General features: G+C 42.8%; 1 protein-coding gene across 1 annotated transcript in view; it reads left to right on the plus strand.

The window, feature by feature from the left end:
* Positions 1-20,872, plus strand: part of thsd7aa (thrombospondin, type I, domain containing 7Aa) — a 543,974-nt gene that overhangs the window by 487,335 nt on the left and 35,767 nt on the right. The window contains exons 23-26 of the mRNA XM_068051191.1: positions 3,316-3,489; positions 12,429-12,524; positions 16,918-17,000; positions 17,169-17,382. Of these exons, the coding sequence (XP_067907292.1) occupies positions 3,316-3,489; positions 12,429-12,524; positions 16,918-17,000; positions 17,169-17,382 (567 nt within the window). The remainder of the gene's footprint in view (positions 1-3,315; positions 3,490-12,428; positions 12,525-16,917; positions 17,001-17,168; positions 17,383-20,872) is intronic.

A 20,872-nucleotide genomic window follows, 5' to 3' on the forward strand; every position in this document is an offset into this window, starting at 1 on the left:
ACTCTAGCTTCTGAAGACAGTGTGTTCAATTTGTTAAATAGAGGGTAGTACTTAGGAATCTGAGTCATACTGTTTGGTCAGGGAGTGCCTGATGCTGCCATTGAGAGCAAAATGATTAGATTTAAGTAACAAACGTCATATTTATGGCTATTCATGGTCTAACTTATTTGTAATTTTTCATTCCTAAATATCAAAAAAATGTTTTCAAAGGATACCTTTCTTCAAACATCACTCAAGGTTATTAATCCTGGAACATTCTTTGTATGAGGGTTTAACTTTCTCTATTTTTTGTTCACTGGCCAGTACATTTACATTAAAATCCTGTCAGCACTATTTCAGTAAATAAACTGTTAACTTGTTTGTTTTTAAAATGGGTTTGCAATTTCATCAAAGTAACACAGGCAGAAATTTATCACATACATGTTAACCAGTGCACTCAAAATCAAACAAGGAATGTTAAACGCTTGGTGTTGAAAATAGACAACTTTTAAGGCTTTGTTGGACAGTTCAGTACTTGTATATGGAGTGTGATTAAATAAATTATGCAATTCACAACGTTTCAAAAGCTTGATGAACAAAAATAAGGCACTTATGGGAGAAGATTACAGACATTTTCGATGTAATTTACACATTAGACACTCTGAATGGAAACTGCTCTGCAATTTTCAGTAATGCACTACCACAGTTACATTGATTTTTAAGTAATGTATAATGCATTATTTTTTAATGTCTGCTCAGCATGTATTGCATTAGTTGTCAACAGTATCAAAGTTTAATATTTATTATTTATACGAGAAGCTCAAAATTTAAAATGTATATTCCTTCTGTTATTTTCCCTGCAGATTTATGCACTGCTTTTTGAAGCCCCTGTTGTGGAACTGTGTGAGATTAATCAATATAAATAGAATTAGGAAGCTTGCATTATAATTTTTCTGATGAATAGAATTATGTACATAATTGGTTCAAATGACATGGGGCCACGAAAGCTCAATATCCGCAGTTTAGAAAGTAATTTCACTGCTGATATTGTGTTCCAGCTCTTTAACTCTCCATTATATCTGTTATTATGGTGAATCTACAGCACAGAGCTACCCATAATTCAGAACCAAACAGCCAGTCTCACTCCGAACCTATAAGGATTACAGCTATGCAAAATAGACATATATACTGTAGTAATTTGGGACTTAAGGCACAGTGATGAATTCAGGTTTAAAGTGTATAAGCCTTCTTGAGTTTAGTGGTGTGAGTCACTCCTTTAAGTGGTCTTGACATCTTATTTTTATGACTGTTGACTGAAGCTGCTCAATGTCTACTTGTATGATAACATAACCCAGGAGTATAACGATAGCAATCCCTTGTTCCTGAATTGAATTGTTGAGCTGTATCAAAGTTTAATATTATTTATACGAGAAGGATTTGCAGCCATTTAGGCCTCGGCTTTTTCCCTCAACTTCCAGATATCGGAGCTTTTACCGTTGCTTCCCTGGGCCTTCTGCTAGGCAATCCCAGGGAGTGTCAGTAAGACGGGGAATGGGAGGGGAATTGACTGGGAAGTTTGGCCTGATGTGCACTCTTAATGAGGGAGGAAGGAAATCCAGGTCATTGCAAAGAGGCCCATTTCACCATCATTTCCAACAATTGCCCACCTGCAAATCCAGCCTGCGGTCTTTTAACTACCCTCCAGAAATTCTAACCACTTCACCTCAGCAAAAACCTTCAATGTTTTTCCTCTAACTATTCAAATGCCACTCAAAAACCTATCACTGATCCTTTTTAAAAGCCTGACTCCATTTAATGAGAGCTTTTCATCAAACTCATTACCGCACTCCCCTCCCAAGAACAGAATCCACCAGCCTAACTTGGCGATGAACCCTGCTGTGTTCAAATGAATAGAATTGTTGCAGCAGTAAAGAACAGTCAGTACAAAGTCTAATTATCTTTTGCAATCTCTGGGACATTGGTTCAGATGGCCATTGGAAACCCACACTATAATTACCAGGCCTGCAGTCCATTGAATTTAACCGTATGGAGCTACGTTAACTCAATAACAGTATTTGTACACTACTGTTCCCCTGTAGCAGTATTGTCTAAACTCTTGAAACTTGACAGGCACACTCCTCTTCATAATTTTCATGAAAAGGTAGCATGAGTACAAAACATAATTTTCCTTTTTTCAATACTCACTGGGTTTCAGCTAAAATTACAGACCCGAGGGGTTAAATTTAGTACCCACAGGTGGGGACCCGATGTCAAACTGGAAAGCCAGGGGCAACCCTGCCTCAGCCGTTCGGGAGACACCCCACTGCATTTTTCAGGACTCAGGCAATTAACTGCTTGGCATTGGGCCTCCCATCACTTTAAAAGATGGGAGCCCCCCTCCAAGAGCTGCCAGCCAATCTGAGGACCTGCAGCAGTTCAGTCTCAGCAGTGCCACCAGGAGCAGTGGCCACTACTCGGACTGCAACAGGCCCAGACCAGATAGCATAGAGGAGGCCCCGAAATCCATGTAAGTTTATGGGGCTTGTCAGGGTTAGTCAGAGAGACTGAGATGGTGGTGGGGGGGGGGTGGGGTTGTGGGTCTTTGCGAGGGGGCAACCCTTGCCAGCTGGGGGCCCAATCAGGCCTATTAAGGCCTCAAAGGCCTCAATTCGTCTCTGGGCAGGAAGGCCCTCCTTGGCCTTCCTGACCCTGGGAAAATTCCATGGTGTCAGGAAGGTGACAGGGAATCCACCTCTCCCCCACCCCCATGCCTTCCCTCCCAATTTTATGTCACAGCCCTGCCACCCACCTCCCAACCCATGCCTGGAATGGGTGGTAAAATCAGCATCTCGAGGAGTTCCATAGCAGCTGAGAGAGTGGCAGATGGATAGCCTGCTCCCAGCTTTCAAAGAGCATTGCTTGAACTAGTAAGTACAAAGTGCATAGAGAAAAGGTTTTCCTCAGATTTTCCTTCTTCCCATGGGATCGACTTGGTGCCCCTTCACTTCAGATTGACTGAGATAGTGCCTGATTTTAACTCTGTGCAAGTGAATGGATTTTGAGGAGTTAAAATCGCGCCCATATAAATCCAGTGGACTGGCAATACAAAACCTGTACTAAATGGCATAACCTACTGGTCCTGCAATTGGCTACAACACACCAACATCCACATAGGAGGGCGTCATGGTTTAATGTAATATAATTACTCCTTAATTACAAGAAAACAATTTGCAGTACAATATTCGATGCATTATGTATGCACTGTACTATGCCAGACTTATTGAACATTTTCTGTACATCATTGTTGAATTGTGATGTCTTTCTTGATGCTTGCAGGTGACTGTTATCTGACAGAATGGTCTGTGTGGAGTTCTTGTCAACTAACCTGTGTAAATAATGAAGATCTTGGCTATGGTGGTGTCCAGGTACGGACAAAGGCAGTGATCATCCAGGCAATGGATAATGAGCACCTGTGTCCAGAGCAGGAACTGGAGACCCGCTCATGTAAAGGTAGGTACAGCTACTACCTTGTGCTAGCCCACAAGGACACAACCACAACAGTGAAATTTCTCTGGTCACTAAAGAGGGTTAGATTCAACTTTGGGGCATTTGTAAAAACAGCAAGGAAAGGAAAATCTGGTGTAGTGGGCAGCTGATCCACTATCACCCATTTTGCATTCCCACTAAAGTTGTGTTTCACCCGCATAGCGGGCAGAGAATTTCTTCTCACTTCTTCTTTCAACATTATCTCTCACATGCAAAAAAGCAAAAGTTCAATTTAGCTTTAATAATTTACTGTACATGATAAAGATGTTATGATTACTGATATTTTAGTCTTATACTCAAGGGCCCTGAAATGGTGCCATGCAGTGAAGGAAGACTTGGACTGTAGGTGTGAAATTCCCCTCTCTACTATTTTAAAATTTAAAATAAAAGGAATTTATTTGAAATAAATTCTTCCACTAAAATAGCATCTTCCATCTTCTTACCCTTCATGCCTCTATCACTTCTCTTATCAAAAACACACTCAGGTCCCCTTTGAACCCATTTTTGCTGGCATCTTCAATTACTATGCCTAGTAATTTGTTACAAAAGTCTATTACCCTTTGTGTGACTAAAAATTCCTAAATGACTTTGACATTTTTATTTTTTAACCCCAAACCTTCAGGGTCAGAATTTACTGTAAAAATAACAGTGAGACTTACTGGGATTTATGCACAAATCAGACAGCAGCTTCAAGAGAGCAAAGATGTGCAGTTAAATCTGAAACTCCAGATGTTACTGTCCAAGATGCAAACTCTGTAAACTTCACAAAAACCGTGTTTTGACGTCCTGCTCCCTATTCAAATGCATTGAACGGCGTGAAATACTTGTACAGAGCAAAGTACTTCAGATGCTGGAAATCTGAAATGAAAACAGAAAATGCTGGAAAAACTCAGCAGATCTGACAGCATCTGTGAAGAAATAAATGGAGTTAACCTGTAGCTGCACTGTAGATACAGTTTAAACTCGCCACAGAAATTTAGGTCTTGCCCATTTCAGTCTAAATACCCTTTCAATGATGTGATGTGTCTCAATTACTGAGAAACCCCTCTCTGGAACTGATAATTGATTTTTACAAATGTGAAGGAACATTCCTTCAGATTTTAATTGTTTTTGGATTTTTTTTTTAAAAAAATAGTTTTTTTAGGCTCTTTATTTCTCTTTTAATGCAATCTTTCTTTCCCTCTCTTCATTTTGCTTTCTGTACCTGATTTGACATTGAATTGAATATTCTAACTCATACTTCCTGGTTCAGACCTGCAGTGCTCATTAATAATTCCTCAATCTGATTAACTAGGGAGAAACAGTTTCTTGCCCTGTTCACACAGATCCCAGATGTCCTGCAGAGGGTCCTGTGCCAATTGGATCTCTAACTTCCAGCAGCTTTTTATGCAAAAGGTCATTGAAATTAAATGGGCAAATGCAAGTATACTTAATGGTGGGCAGCATTTGTTCACTGGCTACAATTAATTCTGACCCTCAGGAGTTTGAACTACTTCCACAATTTGCCTGGATTAGCTTTGCCAATCCTCCTCCTAATATTGAAAACTTTAGTATTGCTGAAAAAAGAGACATGCTGTCGAAGCTTTTCATCTTGCACTCATCAGGACAGATGCAAGAATGCCAAATATGAAATTTGCCATTCTTGCATCTGTCATGATGAGTGCGACGAAAAGATTCGACAGCATGTCTCTTATTTCAGCAATATTCAAGTTCTGTACTACCAAGTGACCATTTGAAAACTTTGTTAACATCACTTCAAAACCTTTTCTGTTTCGATTGTAAAGCATATGGCTGTGATCTTGTGGAGGTGGCAGGCTCCCGGTGTCAGGCCGTGAAGGTGGGGGGAAACACCACTTTAGCCTTTTCGTGCCCCAAACCCACCCCCGGCATGATTGTCTGTTGTTCTGGAGGCGCAGTTTCCACTGCAGAGATCTCCATCCCTTTAAAGATGGGGTTACCGCCTCCAAGAGCTGCCAGCCAATCAGAGGGCTGGAGGCTCAGCAGTATCGGCAATGCCACCAGGAATGGTGGCCACTGACTGTACTGCTGGGGCCTTGGACCCAGGCCCAATGCTGGAACCCTCGCCTTCAGGTAAGTCAAGCAGGTTTCTGGGGCCAGTGCGGAAGGCCCAGGTGAGGGGGTGAGTGGGGGGATGGGTGTGGGTGTGATGTCCGGGGGTGGGAAATCCCGGAAGGTGGAGGCTTTACCTGTGGGGCACATTGCCCACGGAGGAGGGACCCCCCGCAAGCCCGCAGGGAGGGTGCCTCATTTTACAAGGCACCCTCCCCACATGGTAGAAGCACCTGCCGCCACTGGTTAGATTTCAGCAGCGGTGGGCAGAGTCGCTTAAGTGGTTGTTAGCGGGCCACTTAAGGGCCTCAATTGATCCCTGAGTGGGAAGGCTGTCATCGGCCTGTCCCAACCCAGGCAAAATCATTTGGCAACAGGGTTGCAACGAGCCCTCAGCCCCCTCCCTCCCCGCCCCTCCCACCACCATCTGTCGCGATTCTATGGAACCCCGCCTCCCACCCTGCCTCAGTGGTGCCCATAAAATCCACCCCATACATGTTTGTAAATAAATTGATAATTGTTTAGTCATTTTTATGCATAAGCACTAATGAAAATGTTTTCCTCTTTTGCTCAAGGAATTATTTTATTTTTGATTGTGCTTAATGACTGTCGATGAAAATGATGGGCTCTCCCTTTTTTACTTTGGCCAGTTATGCCCAATGTGAGTTCAAAAACTGGAAAGACAAAACCATTAGGGTAATACAGTGCTCATTTAATGCTTCTAAGTTGGCACACAATTAGCATAAATGACAAATATTTAATTAATTAAAGCATAAAGTGTGAAATGTTTAGCTGAAATGACCAGATAATAATTTTGTGAAGGCATTTTTACAGGCCAGGAAATTTGGCAGGGGAGCTTGACTGAAATGTGTGCTGTCCTGGCTCAACTGTCACACACAGCTGTGATCCAACCCAGTTTTAGCTGGTATCTCTGACCTGACCTTAATCTTGTTGGCAGCCATCACTCACACTGACTCTTCCTAACCCATATACTTACTGACACACTGGAGGAGGAGAAATGAACAGGAGTTATGATGTTTGATAATACATAATGTATCATGTGTATTTATATAGTCATTACATCAAAAATTTCAAAGTGCTTCATGCAATGAATTGCTTTTGAAAAGCTGTGAATGTTGTTAGTATAGCAATAACCAGTCTGAATGAGCAACATCCCACATACAGCCATGAGATAAATGACCAGTTAATGTGATTTTGTTTTGAAAAATATTCTCTTTGTATCTTTCAATGGGATCTTTATTATCCAACCTGAAGTACTGAGACAGCATTGTGACTTCAATTTAACATCTTATCTAAAGGATGGTACCACTAATGATATGCCCCTCCTTCAGTACTGCTTTGAAGTGTCAGTCTAGATTATAAGCTCCCAACCCTGGTTTTGGGCTCAAATCCAAAACCTTTTGAGTAGGAGGTAACAGAGTTCCAAACTGAACCAAGCTGACATGTATTTCAATCGGGAATTCAGGAGAAACCTCTTTACCATAGAGTGGTTAGAATGTGGAACTTGTTACCATGGAATAGTTGAAGCAAATGGCACTGATGCATTTAAGGGGAAGCTAGATAAGTACTTCAGAAGAAGAAATAGAAGAATATTCTGATAACGCGAGATGAAGTCAGGTGGGAGGAGACTCGAGTGCAACACAAACATCATCATAGACCAGTTGAGCCGAATGGCCTGTTTCTGTGTTAGTTTCCTGTAATTCTACGTAATTTCCAACAAATGTTGTGCATCTGCATTGTTGATAGGGAGGCCTTGACTGCTGGCAGTTCAAGTCAGAATTCCCTTGACTTTCTGAGCATTCATAGATTGGTTTGGAGTTGAGGTGAGGGCACAGTTGGAGCACACTTGTTCATGTTTCTGACTAAAACAAATTAATGACTTCTAGTGCCAGCAGACTAGGTTCCTTACTGACAGCACAAACTCACTAAATATTTCCTGTGATATTTTCCTTTGCCAAGGCAGTGGCATTTTGTAATCGGCAGTTTGCTTCATTACTTGTAACTGTAAGTGAATGCTACCACCTTCTGGCGATATCCAGAAGTACATAAATATATTTGCATTTCACAAGCAGTAAAGGCTGTATGTAAATATCTACATTGCTATTTGTATTTTTCTAACCACAGTGCATAAGTCATTGAGCTGAAAAATTCAACATTCTGCATGGCAAATCATTAAAATAAACCCATTAAAATATTATTTAGCCTTGTCCTTGAGACAGCAGGTACAGTATATAGATGCAGCCCTGCCAACTGAGCCAGTTTGCCATGAAAGCATAATTTTACTAAAGCATTTACCATTTAAGATATTCAATGGCAAGCTACGAAAAAGGGAACTAACAAAACTCAGTTGAACCTAAGGCATATTATCCAGTCAAATTTTAATATTAATCACTTAAATTCTATGAAATAAAATGGTTTTGCATCACATCATGTTTCAACTACTTGGGCAGTTTGTTTTAAAATTTGTCATAAAAGGCTGCTGAAAGAGAAATATTGAATGATGCAGAACAGAAAGAGGCCATTCGACCATGATGCAGGTGCCAGCTGTTTGAAAGAGCTATCCAATTAGTCCCACTCCCTTCTCTTTCTCCATAGCCTTACAAATTTCTCCTTTTCAAGTATTTATCCATTTCCTTTTGAAAATTATTACTGAATTTGCTGCCACCAACCTTTCAGGTAATACATTCCAGATCATAACAACTCACTGAGTAAAAAAAAATCTTGTTTCCCCACTAGATCTTTTGAATACATTTTTTCGGCCCTGACTTCTGCTTTATGTTAGGGTGGGGCCAAAACTAGATTTATTGCCCATCCTAGTTGGGCTGACAACTAAGCAGATTGCTAGATTATTTCAGAGTGGCATTAAGAGTCAACCATATAATGTGAAGTAGAGTCATCAGTTGGTCAAACCAGAAATGGAGCAGGTTTCCTTTCCTGAAGGACATGAGTGAACCAATTGGATTTCTCCGACAATTCGTGGTTATTTACTTCTCCTGTGCCAGTTCACAATTAACCAGCTCACTCATAACCTGTTGATGGCCATTCCAGTACCATAACCTCTACAGTGGGCTAGATTTTACAGCCGCCCCAAAATCGGGGTTTGTGACTGGGGGCGGGGGCTGGAAAATGCCTCCGGCAGAGGCCCACCACAGGCCCCAACATTGGGAAGGCCCGGTCCCATATTGCCGGCGGCGGCCAGGCCTCCTGGCGGCCCCTCTCCACCGCTCAGCAATAAAGCCAAAATCTACATATTTTTTAAAAATGCAAATAAATGAATTAATTACTTACCCGCTCCCGCCGTCCGTCCCGCTCCAATATTGGTGCCGGTGGCTGATACTCCCGCACCTTCGGATACCCATCTGGGAATCCAAGGCGAGTCACTGGTGGGGAGTGGGGAGCAGGGAAGTTTTTCTCTGCAAGAAGTGGGTGGGGGGCAGTGGTGTCAGAGTCATTTGATTGGTGTAGGGGATAATGGGAAGGGATAAAGATTAAAGTCTGTGAACTTTGAGGGGGGAAGGTCAAGTGCACCAGGTAAATGTTTGGTGAGGGGGGCGTAGAGGGCAGGTACTTAATTCTGTGGTTAATGTGGGGGTGGGCGGGGGGGAGTGTGGGAGAGGGTCAGGATCAAGTTATTTAATTTTTTAAAAGCAATGTCCCTTTAAATTTTAAATTGCAATGTAGGGCTCAAAGCCCTTTAAAAATGGCGTCAGCGCCTGCGCTGTGGCACCTGACGCCATTGCCATGGATAGACCACCCACCCCCTCCACGTCATCCGGGGGGGCGCGGCACGGTTTGCCCCAGCCATTTAAATGAGCCGCCGTATTTAGTATCACAGTGGCTCAGTAACGTGTGGTTCGCATGAGCGGACCGCCATTGTAAAATGGGCGGCGGAAATGTAAGATCCAGCCCAGTATCTCTGGTTGCTGACCTGCTCTGCTTTCTGTTTGTATTTCTGAAGGACACATTTCAGAAACAATAATTAAATTAAGTTGGGAATCTGTAGTACTCTTTAGCTAAGATCACTGAACTCCTGATTTTATTTAAGAATTTGTCCCCAGTGAATAATCTGACAAAATTCAACATGGCTACAGTCTGCGGCCGATATTCTGCACTGGTGGAAAACTGGCTGCCCATTGGACACCCGGTCTGATTTTCCTTTCCACTTAAGTCACTGGATAGGAAATCTGGGCTGGGTTTATAACAGATGGCCTATAGGCTCTGATTTGATCTGATTTGCCTGTGCTAACCAAGTGATATTGCATGACCTTGCCCTTCCCTATCTCTGAAACCTAGGAAACCTTATTCAGCCCCAGAAGCATCTGAGATATCTGCACTTATTTAATTCAGGCCTCTTACACATCCCCGGTTTTAATCGCTCCACCATTGGCAGCTATACATTCAGCTGCCGAGGCCTGAAGTTCTGGAATTCCATCCATAAACCTCTCTACCTCTCTCCCTTTCCTCCTTTAAGATGCTCCTTAAAACTGACCTCTTTGATCAAATTTCTCTTTCCACAGATGCTGCCAGACCTGCTGAGTGAATCCAGCATTTCTTGTTTTTGTTCCTTGTTCTAATATCTCCTTATGTGGCTCAGTGTCAAATTTTCTTTGATAATGCTCCTGTGAAGCACATTTTACTACATTAAAGGCGTTCTATAAACAGAAGTTGTTCATGTTGTTGTTGTATAACCAGCACAGACCATTCAACAATGGAAAGTGATGCTACTGTTATTTATCTGTAGGGGTCATAAATATAAGATAGTCATTGTAAATCCACTAAGGAATTCACGAGAAACTTCTTTACCCAGAGAGTGGTTTGAATGTGGAATTTGCTACCACATAGAGTAATTAAGGTAATTAGCATGGATGCTTTTAAGAGAAAACTAGGTAAATGCCTGGGGGAGAAAGGAATAGAAGGCTATGCTAATAGGGTTAGATGAAGCAAGGTAGGAGGAGGCTTATACGGAGCATAAACATTGGCAGAGACCATTTGGGTCAAATTACCTACTTTTTGTGTTGTACAGTCTATGTAATTCTATTGCATTCTCCAATACCTGACCCAGTTCATGTGCTTGTCAACAAGCTTTTTGACCACTGGGGTGGTGGAGCGGGCTTTGCGGAGTTGGGGGCAGTGTGTATTGCAGTCAAGCGCAATCCCAAAGTTTACACACCTTCCTCAGAGATCAATCAGGATTTATAGCTGCTCCACTCATGATTATCTAACTTAGCTTAGACTGGGACTCAAACTTGGGATCTTCCTTTAGTATGGCTCAGCTATTTACTGAATAAGTTCACTGACCAGGAATGTCTAATTATCATTCTAAATCCACATCACCAATTGTAGAATCATTAGCACTCATATTGAGTGGAACCTTCCCAGTTCCACGGGGGTGGGCTTCAAGGCAGGACCGGGAGGAATCTCAGAGAAAAACACATCAGGTCAGGGGGACAACGTGTTCCTGTCTTTAGGCAATTTTTCCAGAGGCGGGGCATCACTGGAAGAAGTTACCAGCCCAGCAATGGCGGGTAGTCAATCTGTTCATTTGTAGGCTGAATGGGACCACCACCGGGACCTTCCTGGCAGTGGATGGCTCCACCACTGAGGGCCAAGCCCAGCAGGTGCCCAGAGGCGGTTTGCCAGCAGCTGGCCTGGGAGACCCGGTAAGGCCTCCTACAATCATCCCCCACTGGAGCCCAGCCATCAGCGGACTACAGCTTTGGCCACTGGCCATCCTGTGGAGGGATTTCCCCTCCATAGAGGTGGCCTCGTAGCTGTGGCCACAATTTTTTTTAAACAAATCCAAACTTCTTCAGAGACTGTCTCAAAATGAAGGCGCCCTCGCGATTCCCCTTCCAACAGTAGCAGCGCCCACATCTGGCAGTGAGGCTGCCATCATTCCAGGGCTGGAAGTCCTCTGATTGAGTTTGCAGCCTCAGAGCCTGACCACTATCTTTAATTAGACAGCAGACCCAGAGGCAGCCTCTTAATTGGCTGTCTCCAAGAAGAGCCCCCAGGCAAGTGCCCTGACAGTCAGAGCAGGGTCAGGACCCGGAAATGGTTCTGACTCGCACTCATATTGTAAGGGAACCAACATATCTAACAATTTGAGGTTCTTACTTAGATTTTTTTATTAGCAGCAAGTGCCACTCTTTTTGGTGAGCCAACAAGTTACAGTAGGCTTTTGTATGTCCAATATCTGGGTAATTAGAGCAATTTCAGGGGTCAATTGGAAACCCATGTCAGTGTATTTCAGTTTCCTGTTTACATCATATGCCCCACATTGTCTTTGGAAAACAGTAGAATAAATACTTAAATAGGCCTATGAATTGCAGAACAAATTTATTATTAATAAATTGATAGGTAAGAGCACAGCAGGAAAATTACATTTACAGTAATATTCTACTCATAGTCATTCCTTATTTGAATGTAGAATAACCAATTTCATTCATGCACTGAAATTCTGTGTAAAACTGGAACTAAAACAAAGTCCCTGACTATAACTACCCTGCCACAGAGTCTGCTGTTTCGCTCGCTGATGGCTTCAGAGGACTACTGAATTGGGGAAAACTGGCCTGAGAAATTGAGGTTATTTTGAACTTTACTATCCTGACAGAAACCAGGCGGTCAGGCTGTGTAAACACTTGGAACTCAGCCCTGCCCATCATTTGCAGTATTAACCTGCAATGTGCCACAGGCGGATGCGATGCCCGCCTACAGCAAACAGAACTCTTGGGAATTATCTTTATAGGTCTTCTACTGCAGGCTGGCATGTTATACACTCAGTTCAGTTTTATTATAATGGTTTCTTACAGGTGGCAACTGTTATGAATACATTTGGTTGGCTGGGGCATGGACAGGATCATACCGAGAAGTGTGGTGTCAGAGGTCAGATGGAATAAATGTCACAGGTACTGAAGTCATTTTTATTTCCTGCATGCATTGGGAAGATAGAACCATGGTCAATGCCTTCCTGAAGGGTTACTATGAAGTGTTTCTTTCCTTTTGTTGACTCCTAGTATGCTGTGCTCAGTGGCATACAGAAAAATGGGATGAAATGAGTCAAGCTACTTTTGAAAGGATATCAGAGCTATGGAGAGGGTACAAACAATCCTTACCAAAATGATAAGCAGGGATAAAGGGCTTTACTTATGAGGAGAGACTAGAGACTCTCGGCTTTTTCCACTAGAATGCAGAAAGCTAAGAGGAGGCCTGAAACAAGTGTGAAAAATTATATGGATTTTTCAATGATAAATCGGAGGTGTTGTGGAGGTGGGGTGGGGTGTACCTCTTTCCATTAATTAGTGAATCAGCAACTAGGGGGCATAAATATAAGATCATCATCAAAGGCATGAATTTAGTTTTAAGTATCGAATCAGCTGTCTCTGCTGTGTCCCTCTCTTCCACTAACCCACCAGGCCAAACTTCCTCTAATGCACCCCCCCCCGCTCTAGCCCTGAACTCACATCTTTCTCTCGTTTCTCTCCTATCTCCCCTCATGCCCTCACTGAGCTCATCTTGTCCATGAGGCCCACCTCTTACTCCCTCAACCCTATTCCCACTAAACTGCTGAGGTGCCCTTCTGGTCCCCATGTTCGCTGATATTGTTGATGGTTCTCTCTCTTCACGTGTTGTCCCTCTCTCCTTTAAATCACCCCTCTCCTGAAAAAACCTTGACCCCACTATTCTTGCAAGCCACCGCCCCATCTCTCACTTCCCTTTCCTCGCCAAAGTCCTTGATTGTGTTGCGCCACCCAAATCGATGCCCATCTTTCCTGGAACTCCATGTTTGAATCCCTCCAATCAAGTTTTGGCTCCGCCACAGTACCGAAACAGCTCTTATCAAAGTCACAAATGACGTCCGATGTGAATGTGATAAAGGCCAGCTTTCCCTCCTCGCCCTTCTCAACCTGTCTGCAGCCTTTGACATGGTTGACCACACCAGCCTCCTCCAATGCTTCTCCACTGTTGTCCAGCTGGGGGGGACTGCTGTCACCTGGTTCCATTCTTATCTAATCATATCCAGAGAATTACTTGCAATGGCTTCTCTTCCTGCTCCCACACTGTTACCTGTGGTGTCCCTGAAGGGTCTATCCTTGGCTTTCTCCTATTTCTCATCTACATGGCAATATCATCTGAAAGCACAGCATTAGTTTTCACATGTACACTGACATCCAGCTCTTTCTCAGCACCACCTCTTGACTTCTCCACTGTTGCCAAATTATCAGACTGCTTATCCGACATCCAGTACTGGATGAGCAGAAATTTCCTCCAATTAAATATTGGGCATACTGAAGCCAATGTTTTCAGTCCCTACTCCAAACACTGTTCCCTAGCTATACCGACTCCATCCCTCTCCCTGGCAATAGTCTGAGATTAAACCAGTCTGTTTGCAACCTTGGTGTCATATTTGACCTCGACATGAGCTTCCGACCTCATAGTCACACCATCACTAAGACCACCTATTTTCACCTGCATAACATCGCCTGAGTTCATCCTTGTCTCAGCTCATCCGCTGCTGAAACCCTCATTCATGCCTTTGTTACCTCTAGACTTGACTATTCCAATGCATTCCTGGCTGGTCTCCCAAATTCTAACCTCCATAAACTTGAGGTCATCCAAAACTCTACTGCTCGCGTCGTAACTTGCACCACGTCCCGTTCACCTATCACCCCTGTGCTCTGTGACCTACATTGGCTCCCGGTCAAACAATGTCTTGATTTTTAAATTCTCATCCTTGTTTTCAAATCCCTCCATGGCCTTGCCCTGCCCTATCTCTGTACTCTCCTCCATGGCCCCACAACCCTCTGAGGTATCTGCAGTCATTTGATTCTGGCCTCTTGAGCATTCAAGATTTTAATCGCTCCACCATTGGTGGGCACACCTTCGGCTGCCTAGGCCCTAAGCTCTGAAATACCCTTCCTACACTCACTTTCCTCCTTGAAGACACTCCTTAAAGCCTACCTCTTTGACCAAGATTTTGGTCATCTGACCTAAATCTCTGGTCACATTTTGTTTTATAATGCTCTAGTGAAGCACCTTTGGGCATTTTATTACATTAAAGGCACAATATAAATATAAGTTTTTGTTGTTGTTGTATCTAGTGACTAGATAACATTATAAACACCAGGGGAGGATTTATGCTCCCTGCCGAGGCTGGGAAAAGAGGCAAGCGGGTGCTAAAAGTAGTGCTGCTTGCTGGCGTGCTGGTTCCCTGTCTCCATCCCACACCCAGGCCATTTTCCCAGAGGCAGGATTGGCAGGGGGGTGGGGGGCAACAGGGCTACCTGCCCACAAGTGACGTGTAGCCAACTGAAATAATGAAAGGCCGATTGAGGCCTATTGAAGGAGGATTTTTCAGTCGGCTTCCAGGTCCCCATTGGTGGTGGTGGACACTTTTAGCTGCCTGGAGGCGGCAGACCGGCATCAGACCAGGGCTGGGGTTGGGGGGTGGGGTGGTGGTGCCAGAGTTCGAGGCAGGCTTAGAAGCCCTCACTCCCTGCCTGCCTGATTCAACATCAGCTGCAGGCCACCCTATGGAGGGGTTCCCCCTCAGAGTGGTGGCCCAGCTACAAAGTCCATTTTTTATTTTAAATGTGAAAAAGTTAGAGAGTGGGCTCCTCCATTTTGAAATGCCCTCTCTCTCACTTACCTGCCATGGCAGTCTGCTGCTGCTTTCAAGAGCCCACCTGCTGTCCTTAATTGGATGATGAGCCTGACCTTTGGCCATTATATGGCCAATTCAGGGCAAATGACAGGTGAGTGACTCTTTCCCAAACACTGGGCTGGATTTTATGGGCCTCCAGGAGGCGGGGTAAGAGGTAGGAGGGCCCACAGAATCGCGACGGGGTGGGGGCAGAAGACTCATCGCTGCCCCGTCACGAAGCATTTTTCCCAGGGGACAATGGTCTTCCCGCCCAGAGGCCAATTGAGGCCCTTAAGTGGCCTATTAACAGCCCCCTACAGGCATCTCCCCTGCCCCCCGCCGCTGGGATATAACCTCCCTACAGGCTTAGTGAAGTGGGGGGAGGGGGGTGTCCCTCCCAATCTGTGGGAAACAGTGCACCTCCCAGGACCGCACCCACCCCAGACTTTACGACCACCAGCACCCCCCACCCCCCTTCACCAGGGTCTTCCGGCCTGGCCCCAGCAATCCTGCCTCACTTACCTGAGGTCTGGGGTTCCAGTGTTGGGCCTGGGTCTAAGGCTTTTGCAGTACCAGCTGTGGCCACCGCTTTTGGCAGTGCTGCCAATCCTGCTGAGCTGCCGCCCCTCTGATTGGCTGGCAACTCTTGGAGGCAGGATCCCCATCTTTAAAAAGACAGATCCTGGCACCAGAATCTTCACCTCCGGAACAACAAAGGATCGTGCCAGGAGGCGCGAATAGGCCGAGGCGGGGCTCCCCCTGCCTTTTCAACTTGGCGCTGGGAGCCCTGCTTCCTCCACAAAATCCAGCCCACTGTGGTCTTCTGACCCCCATTTTAGCCTGATGGCGAGGTTGAGAAGCTAGCAGGAAAATCCTGCCCCCGGTGCCTTTGCAAAAGCATGATTAGTACATAAATGGTGAAATATTTTCTGTACGCAGCATGTTTTGGGAAGTAATTTTAAAACAATTCTGACCTATTTTCCATTCTTTCATAACAAACATTAAATTGGTGATGCATTGAGCTTCTTCTTCCCCTTTACTGGCTACATAGAATTTTAACTTTTTTTTAATGCTCATCTAAAGTTAACCTTGTCAAACAGAATATTTTTCTAGTACAGCACCCGAGGATCAGCATCAAGCTATATTGTCTCAAGCTACTTTCCGCTGTGCCAATATTAGGCCTCAGCTCTAATATAAGAAGACAGCATTGTAATTTTCCACTTTCCAAACCTTACAGCTTTTCTGAATGAAACCTATGCTGAATTAGGAGCAAGTTGTGCTATATGCCTACAGCTGTTCAGAATTAGTTTGGGACTGCTCAAGCATACTTCACTTGGGACCATTATCACCAATAATTAGAGTGAACTTTTATCCAGTCGTCTAGGCTGGACTCAGGTAAAGAATGTACTAAACCACTGTACCACCCAATCCCCTGGCTGATATATGTCAGAGGCATAAGTATCCAGTAAGCAGTGTGCTACAACTGAGTGTTCTCTGTGTATATCAGACAGTTCAAGATCACTGGTACATTTATGAAATTCTTGGCTGCTGGTTCATATTAGATGCATAATGATGAGAAGATAATAGTTATGATAGATTCAGAATTACATGGCAAACTTATTGTTAGCTGTTGCAAAGTGTAACTGTTTGTCTTGTAGGTGGCTGCTCTGCAGTGGACCAACCTTATGCTGACAGATCATGTAATCCACCATGCACTAAACCTTATATGTACTGCACCGAGGTAAGTGTCAGCTGCTGACGGCAGTATAGAATTCCTGAATTCACTATATTCTATCATTTTCAATGTTGGAACATTTCATGTAATGTATTGTATTATTAAAATTCTATTTTCACTCAATTTGAATGAATGACGGTTTAAAATGCTTAAACCTTCACTTCTCATATCTAGTCTGCAGTGTGCGCATGTGAGGAAGGTTACACGGAAGTGGTGACAACTGACAATTTGCTGGACCAGTGTACCATGATTCCAGTGTTAGAGATCCCTTCAGTGGAGGAAAAAAAAGCAGATGTGAAGACAAGTCGAGCCGTCAACCCAACCCAAACATCTGACGACAAACAAGGGCACTCAGGGCGGATGTGGTTCTTACAGCCCTTTGGAGCAGGTCAGATAAAAAGTCAGGCTCAAAAATCTCAGTCCTCCATTTATTTAAATAGATTTTTAAATCTTTGACCTTTGTGTGGGTCTTATATTTTACGGGCCAAAAAGAAACATTTGCTAAACATTTAGGATAATTCAGAGTGCTACATGAGTTAAAAAATTTAAATACGACTCAAACACTTCTTATGTGATTCAAAATCTCTCTGGTAAGTGATTTAAAAAAATTATGTTTTGTATTTAGCATTGTATTTTCAAAGTGAGACAACTATGCAAATTGAATTAGCGGGTAGAAATGCTATGGAATTATAAAACTGTTTAATTATGTTCTGTTGGAAACTGCTGAGTTTTGAACAGGAACATTCTTGATGCTCTCCTAACAATAATGCTTACAAATATATTTCCTCATGCTGCTACTAACTCACGAATACTTTGTCTTTATTGTGGAATACTAAACTCCTTGGCTTTGAGAACATTGGCCTGGATTTTGTGGTAGTAATGACAGTCAAACTGCCACATTCACCATCACTACCCCTCTGAAACTTTCTGGAGTCCACACATGTACAGTTAAACATGGACATCTGAACTTGCTATCAGTAATTCTATGCTTCCCCCTAAAGTGTGCTGTTAATGTCCCCGCTGATGGCAATCAATTAAAAATCATTGAGCTGATGAGAACGTCCCTCTTTTTGTTGTAATATCGCTGTTAAAAACTCCTGAAAAGATTATGCCTTGTTAATGAGCTGTAACTGGGTTTTTAACAGTGTACTGTCATAAGTCTTGCTGAGGAACCTCTCTGGCCCTGGAAAAATAATTTTATATTTGTAGAATGTGGAACGTCAAATTTTTCCATTATAATAAAAATTCCTCAGCTTTTTAATATAATTTCTTTTGTAAAGTTGGTTTAATATTTCAGATTCTAATGAGTATGTCCCAATCTTTATTTCTCTTTCTGTAAAATGTATTTAAAAAGTGAAAGTAAGTGCATTTTATTTCCTGGTTTGCTGTCTGTGAGAATTCTTCAATTTGATTGGTTGCTTTCTCTGCTTGATTGTTTCTGGTTGCCTGGAGAACTTCTCGACTTGGAACCAGATTCAAATTAATGTCAGTAAAGGTGAAATCCATGCTATGTAGCTAGCTAGACCTTTATGAGCAGCTTTCTTTGAGGTCAGAGGTGATGCTCTGGCTTCACTGCAGACTGCAAAATCTGGGCCAATATCTGAACTTCCCTGCTTGAAATAATTTACTATATATTGTTGGAAATAATGGCTATTGCTTTATAATTTGGGTGTGACAGCATTTTACAAGAACTGACTGCCGGAGGAAAGGAAGCAGTTAAAAAAAAAATGTAAATGCTGGAAATCTGAAATTGAAGCATAAAATGCTAGAAATGTGCAACAGATCACTCAGAATCTGTAAAAGTAAAAGACAAGTTAACTTATCAGCTGTGTACCTTTCATCAGTTCTGACAGAGTCCACACCCAAAACATTTAATTTATGTATAGAAACACTTGCTACTTAGAACCCAATATTGAAGAGAGATCTGAGAGGAAATGATGAACAAAAGTGTAGGTCTAATCCTGCAGACTGTCAGCAAAAAGAATATCAGGAAAGTAAATGCAAGCACAGAGGCAAAAAAAGCTTACCTTAAATAGTTGTTTTAATATACTTGAATGCTGGGGGAAGAAGATATTTTGAGTAAGCACTGACAAAATCAGCTGCATCAAGAGAACAGTTTTTTTGATTAGTGAACACTTGCACAGAAAAGCAGGCAGTATTGACTTAACCAGTTCATTATTCACAAGCACAGTTTTTAAAATGCACAGGATAATTCTCTTCTCATTGGTTCAGGGTGTCAGGCAATAGTCTGTGCAAATCTCTGCACATTAATGATTATTGCTTCTATTTCCAGAGAGCTGATTTTCTTTAGCATGGATGGTAATTTAAGCCTAAAAATATCATTACCATTTGAACTTATTAGAATGTTTACACTGAAGCCAGAATCCCAGTAGGAATGTATAAAATGCTATAGTGTATTGTGTGTGTGGCTGTGTACATGCGAGTATATGAGCTTCCATGTGTATGGGCGTGTATGTATGTGTCTGCGAGTGTGCATCTGAGTGTATAAATGTGTGTTTGTCTGTGTGTGCACCTGTGCGCATGTTTGTGTGTCTGTGTGCACATCTTCCCTTCTCACCCAAAAACACTGAGTGATGGTGTTGTGTGGCTCCATAGGTACCAGCCTCTCTTTCACACTTTTTCCCAAATAACTTCCTGTGTGAGCCTTGACATTTGAGTATGAGCAGCCTATTTGTCTGTCGGAGGTCCCACACTTAACTGATCTTGTTTTCACGTGCAATAGGAAAATGTCCTTCCTTTTGCTACAATTAATGAACAGAAGAAAACTTCCACCTTGATAACTACAGATCCATACCTCACTCAATAACTTTGTGGATATTCATATTTTAACTTTGTGCGAGGGTATAAAATAGGCGATATCAAATTAGCCGTACATAATGAATCACGCCTGATTTTCCTTTCTCATTAAAGTCAGTATAAAGCAAAATCATGCTGCGTGTGGGTGGCCAATTTGATATAGCTCATCTTACACCATCGCCAAAGGTAAAATTCCCATCACAGTGTGGTGTCATGCTATGTTGTGCAAACCGGAAATATCCCTGTTTTGGTCAATGCTAAGTTAGCTGATCTCAGTTGGGTTGCCAGTGGCATTTGTCCTCTGTATCCCTGGGCTAGAATCAGATATGATTTTCTCTAAAATCAACTGTACAACCCTTCTGGTTTGCTGCTATTCAATTTAACATACCAGCAAAATAAAAATACAAATGCCATCAATGCCAGATCTTATTTCTTATTTCTTTTTCCCTTTTTCACCACTTCTCTCCTTCAGTGGGTGTCAACTGCTTTCCAGGGTGTCGCTGCACAGACACACAGATGGCCATGATTAAATGTGAGCCTTACCAGTGAGTGTTAACAGACCTTTCAAACATGGTGTGGGTGGGATGGTCACATCACAGTGGAGCCTGATCCAGTCCTCACCTGAAGTTCACATGTGTGCTCTTTAGATAAAGGTTGCTAGATCATAATCGAGAGCAGGAACTCTGGCTGACTGTCCGTCTTCGAAACAAATATTGCTGAAACCAGTTGTTATGCTCTACCATTTCTTCAGCTGAAGTCAGTAAACTCTAAGTGCACAGAAGGTGGATTGGTCATGGGATACTCTTGTTATTTATAACTCAGCTACTCACTGAATAAACATCAAGAGCCATTGCAGAACCTGCAATAAATACATTTTAAAAATCAAATCTGCCTTGTCACTGCCACAAGTATCAACCAGATTTTTTCCGGATTTGTTTGGACATTATCAATCAGCTGTCTTTTTGTGTCTTCCAACATTTCCAGCCTTCCATTTCATAGCTAAAACTTTTCATTAACTACTGTTAAAAAATAATTCATAGCATGAAAGTCCTGAAGACAAA

The sequence above is a fragment of the Heterodontus francisci genome, chromosome 2 (genome assembly GCF_036365525.1).
Source record: "Heterodontus francisci isolate sHetFra1 chromosome 2, sHetFra1.hap1, whole genome shotgun sequence".
Classification (NCBI taxonomy): Eukaryota; Metazoa; Chordata; class Chondrichthyes; order Heterodontiformes; family Heterodontidae; genus Heterodontus; species Heterodontus francisci.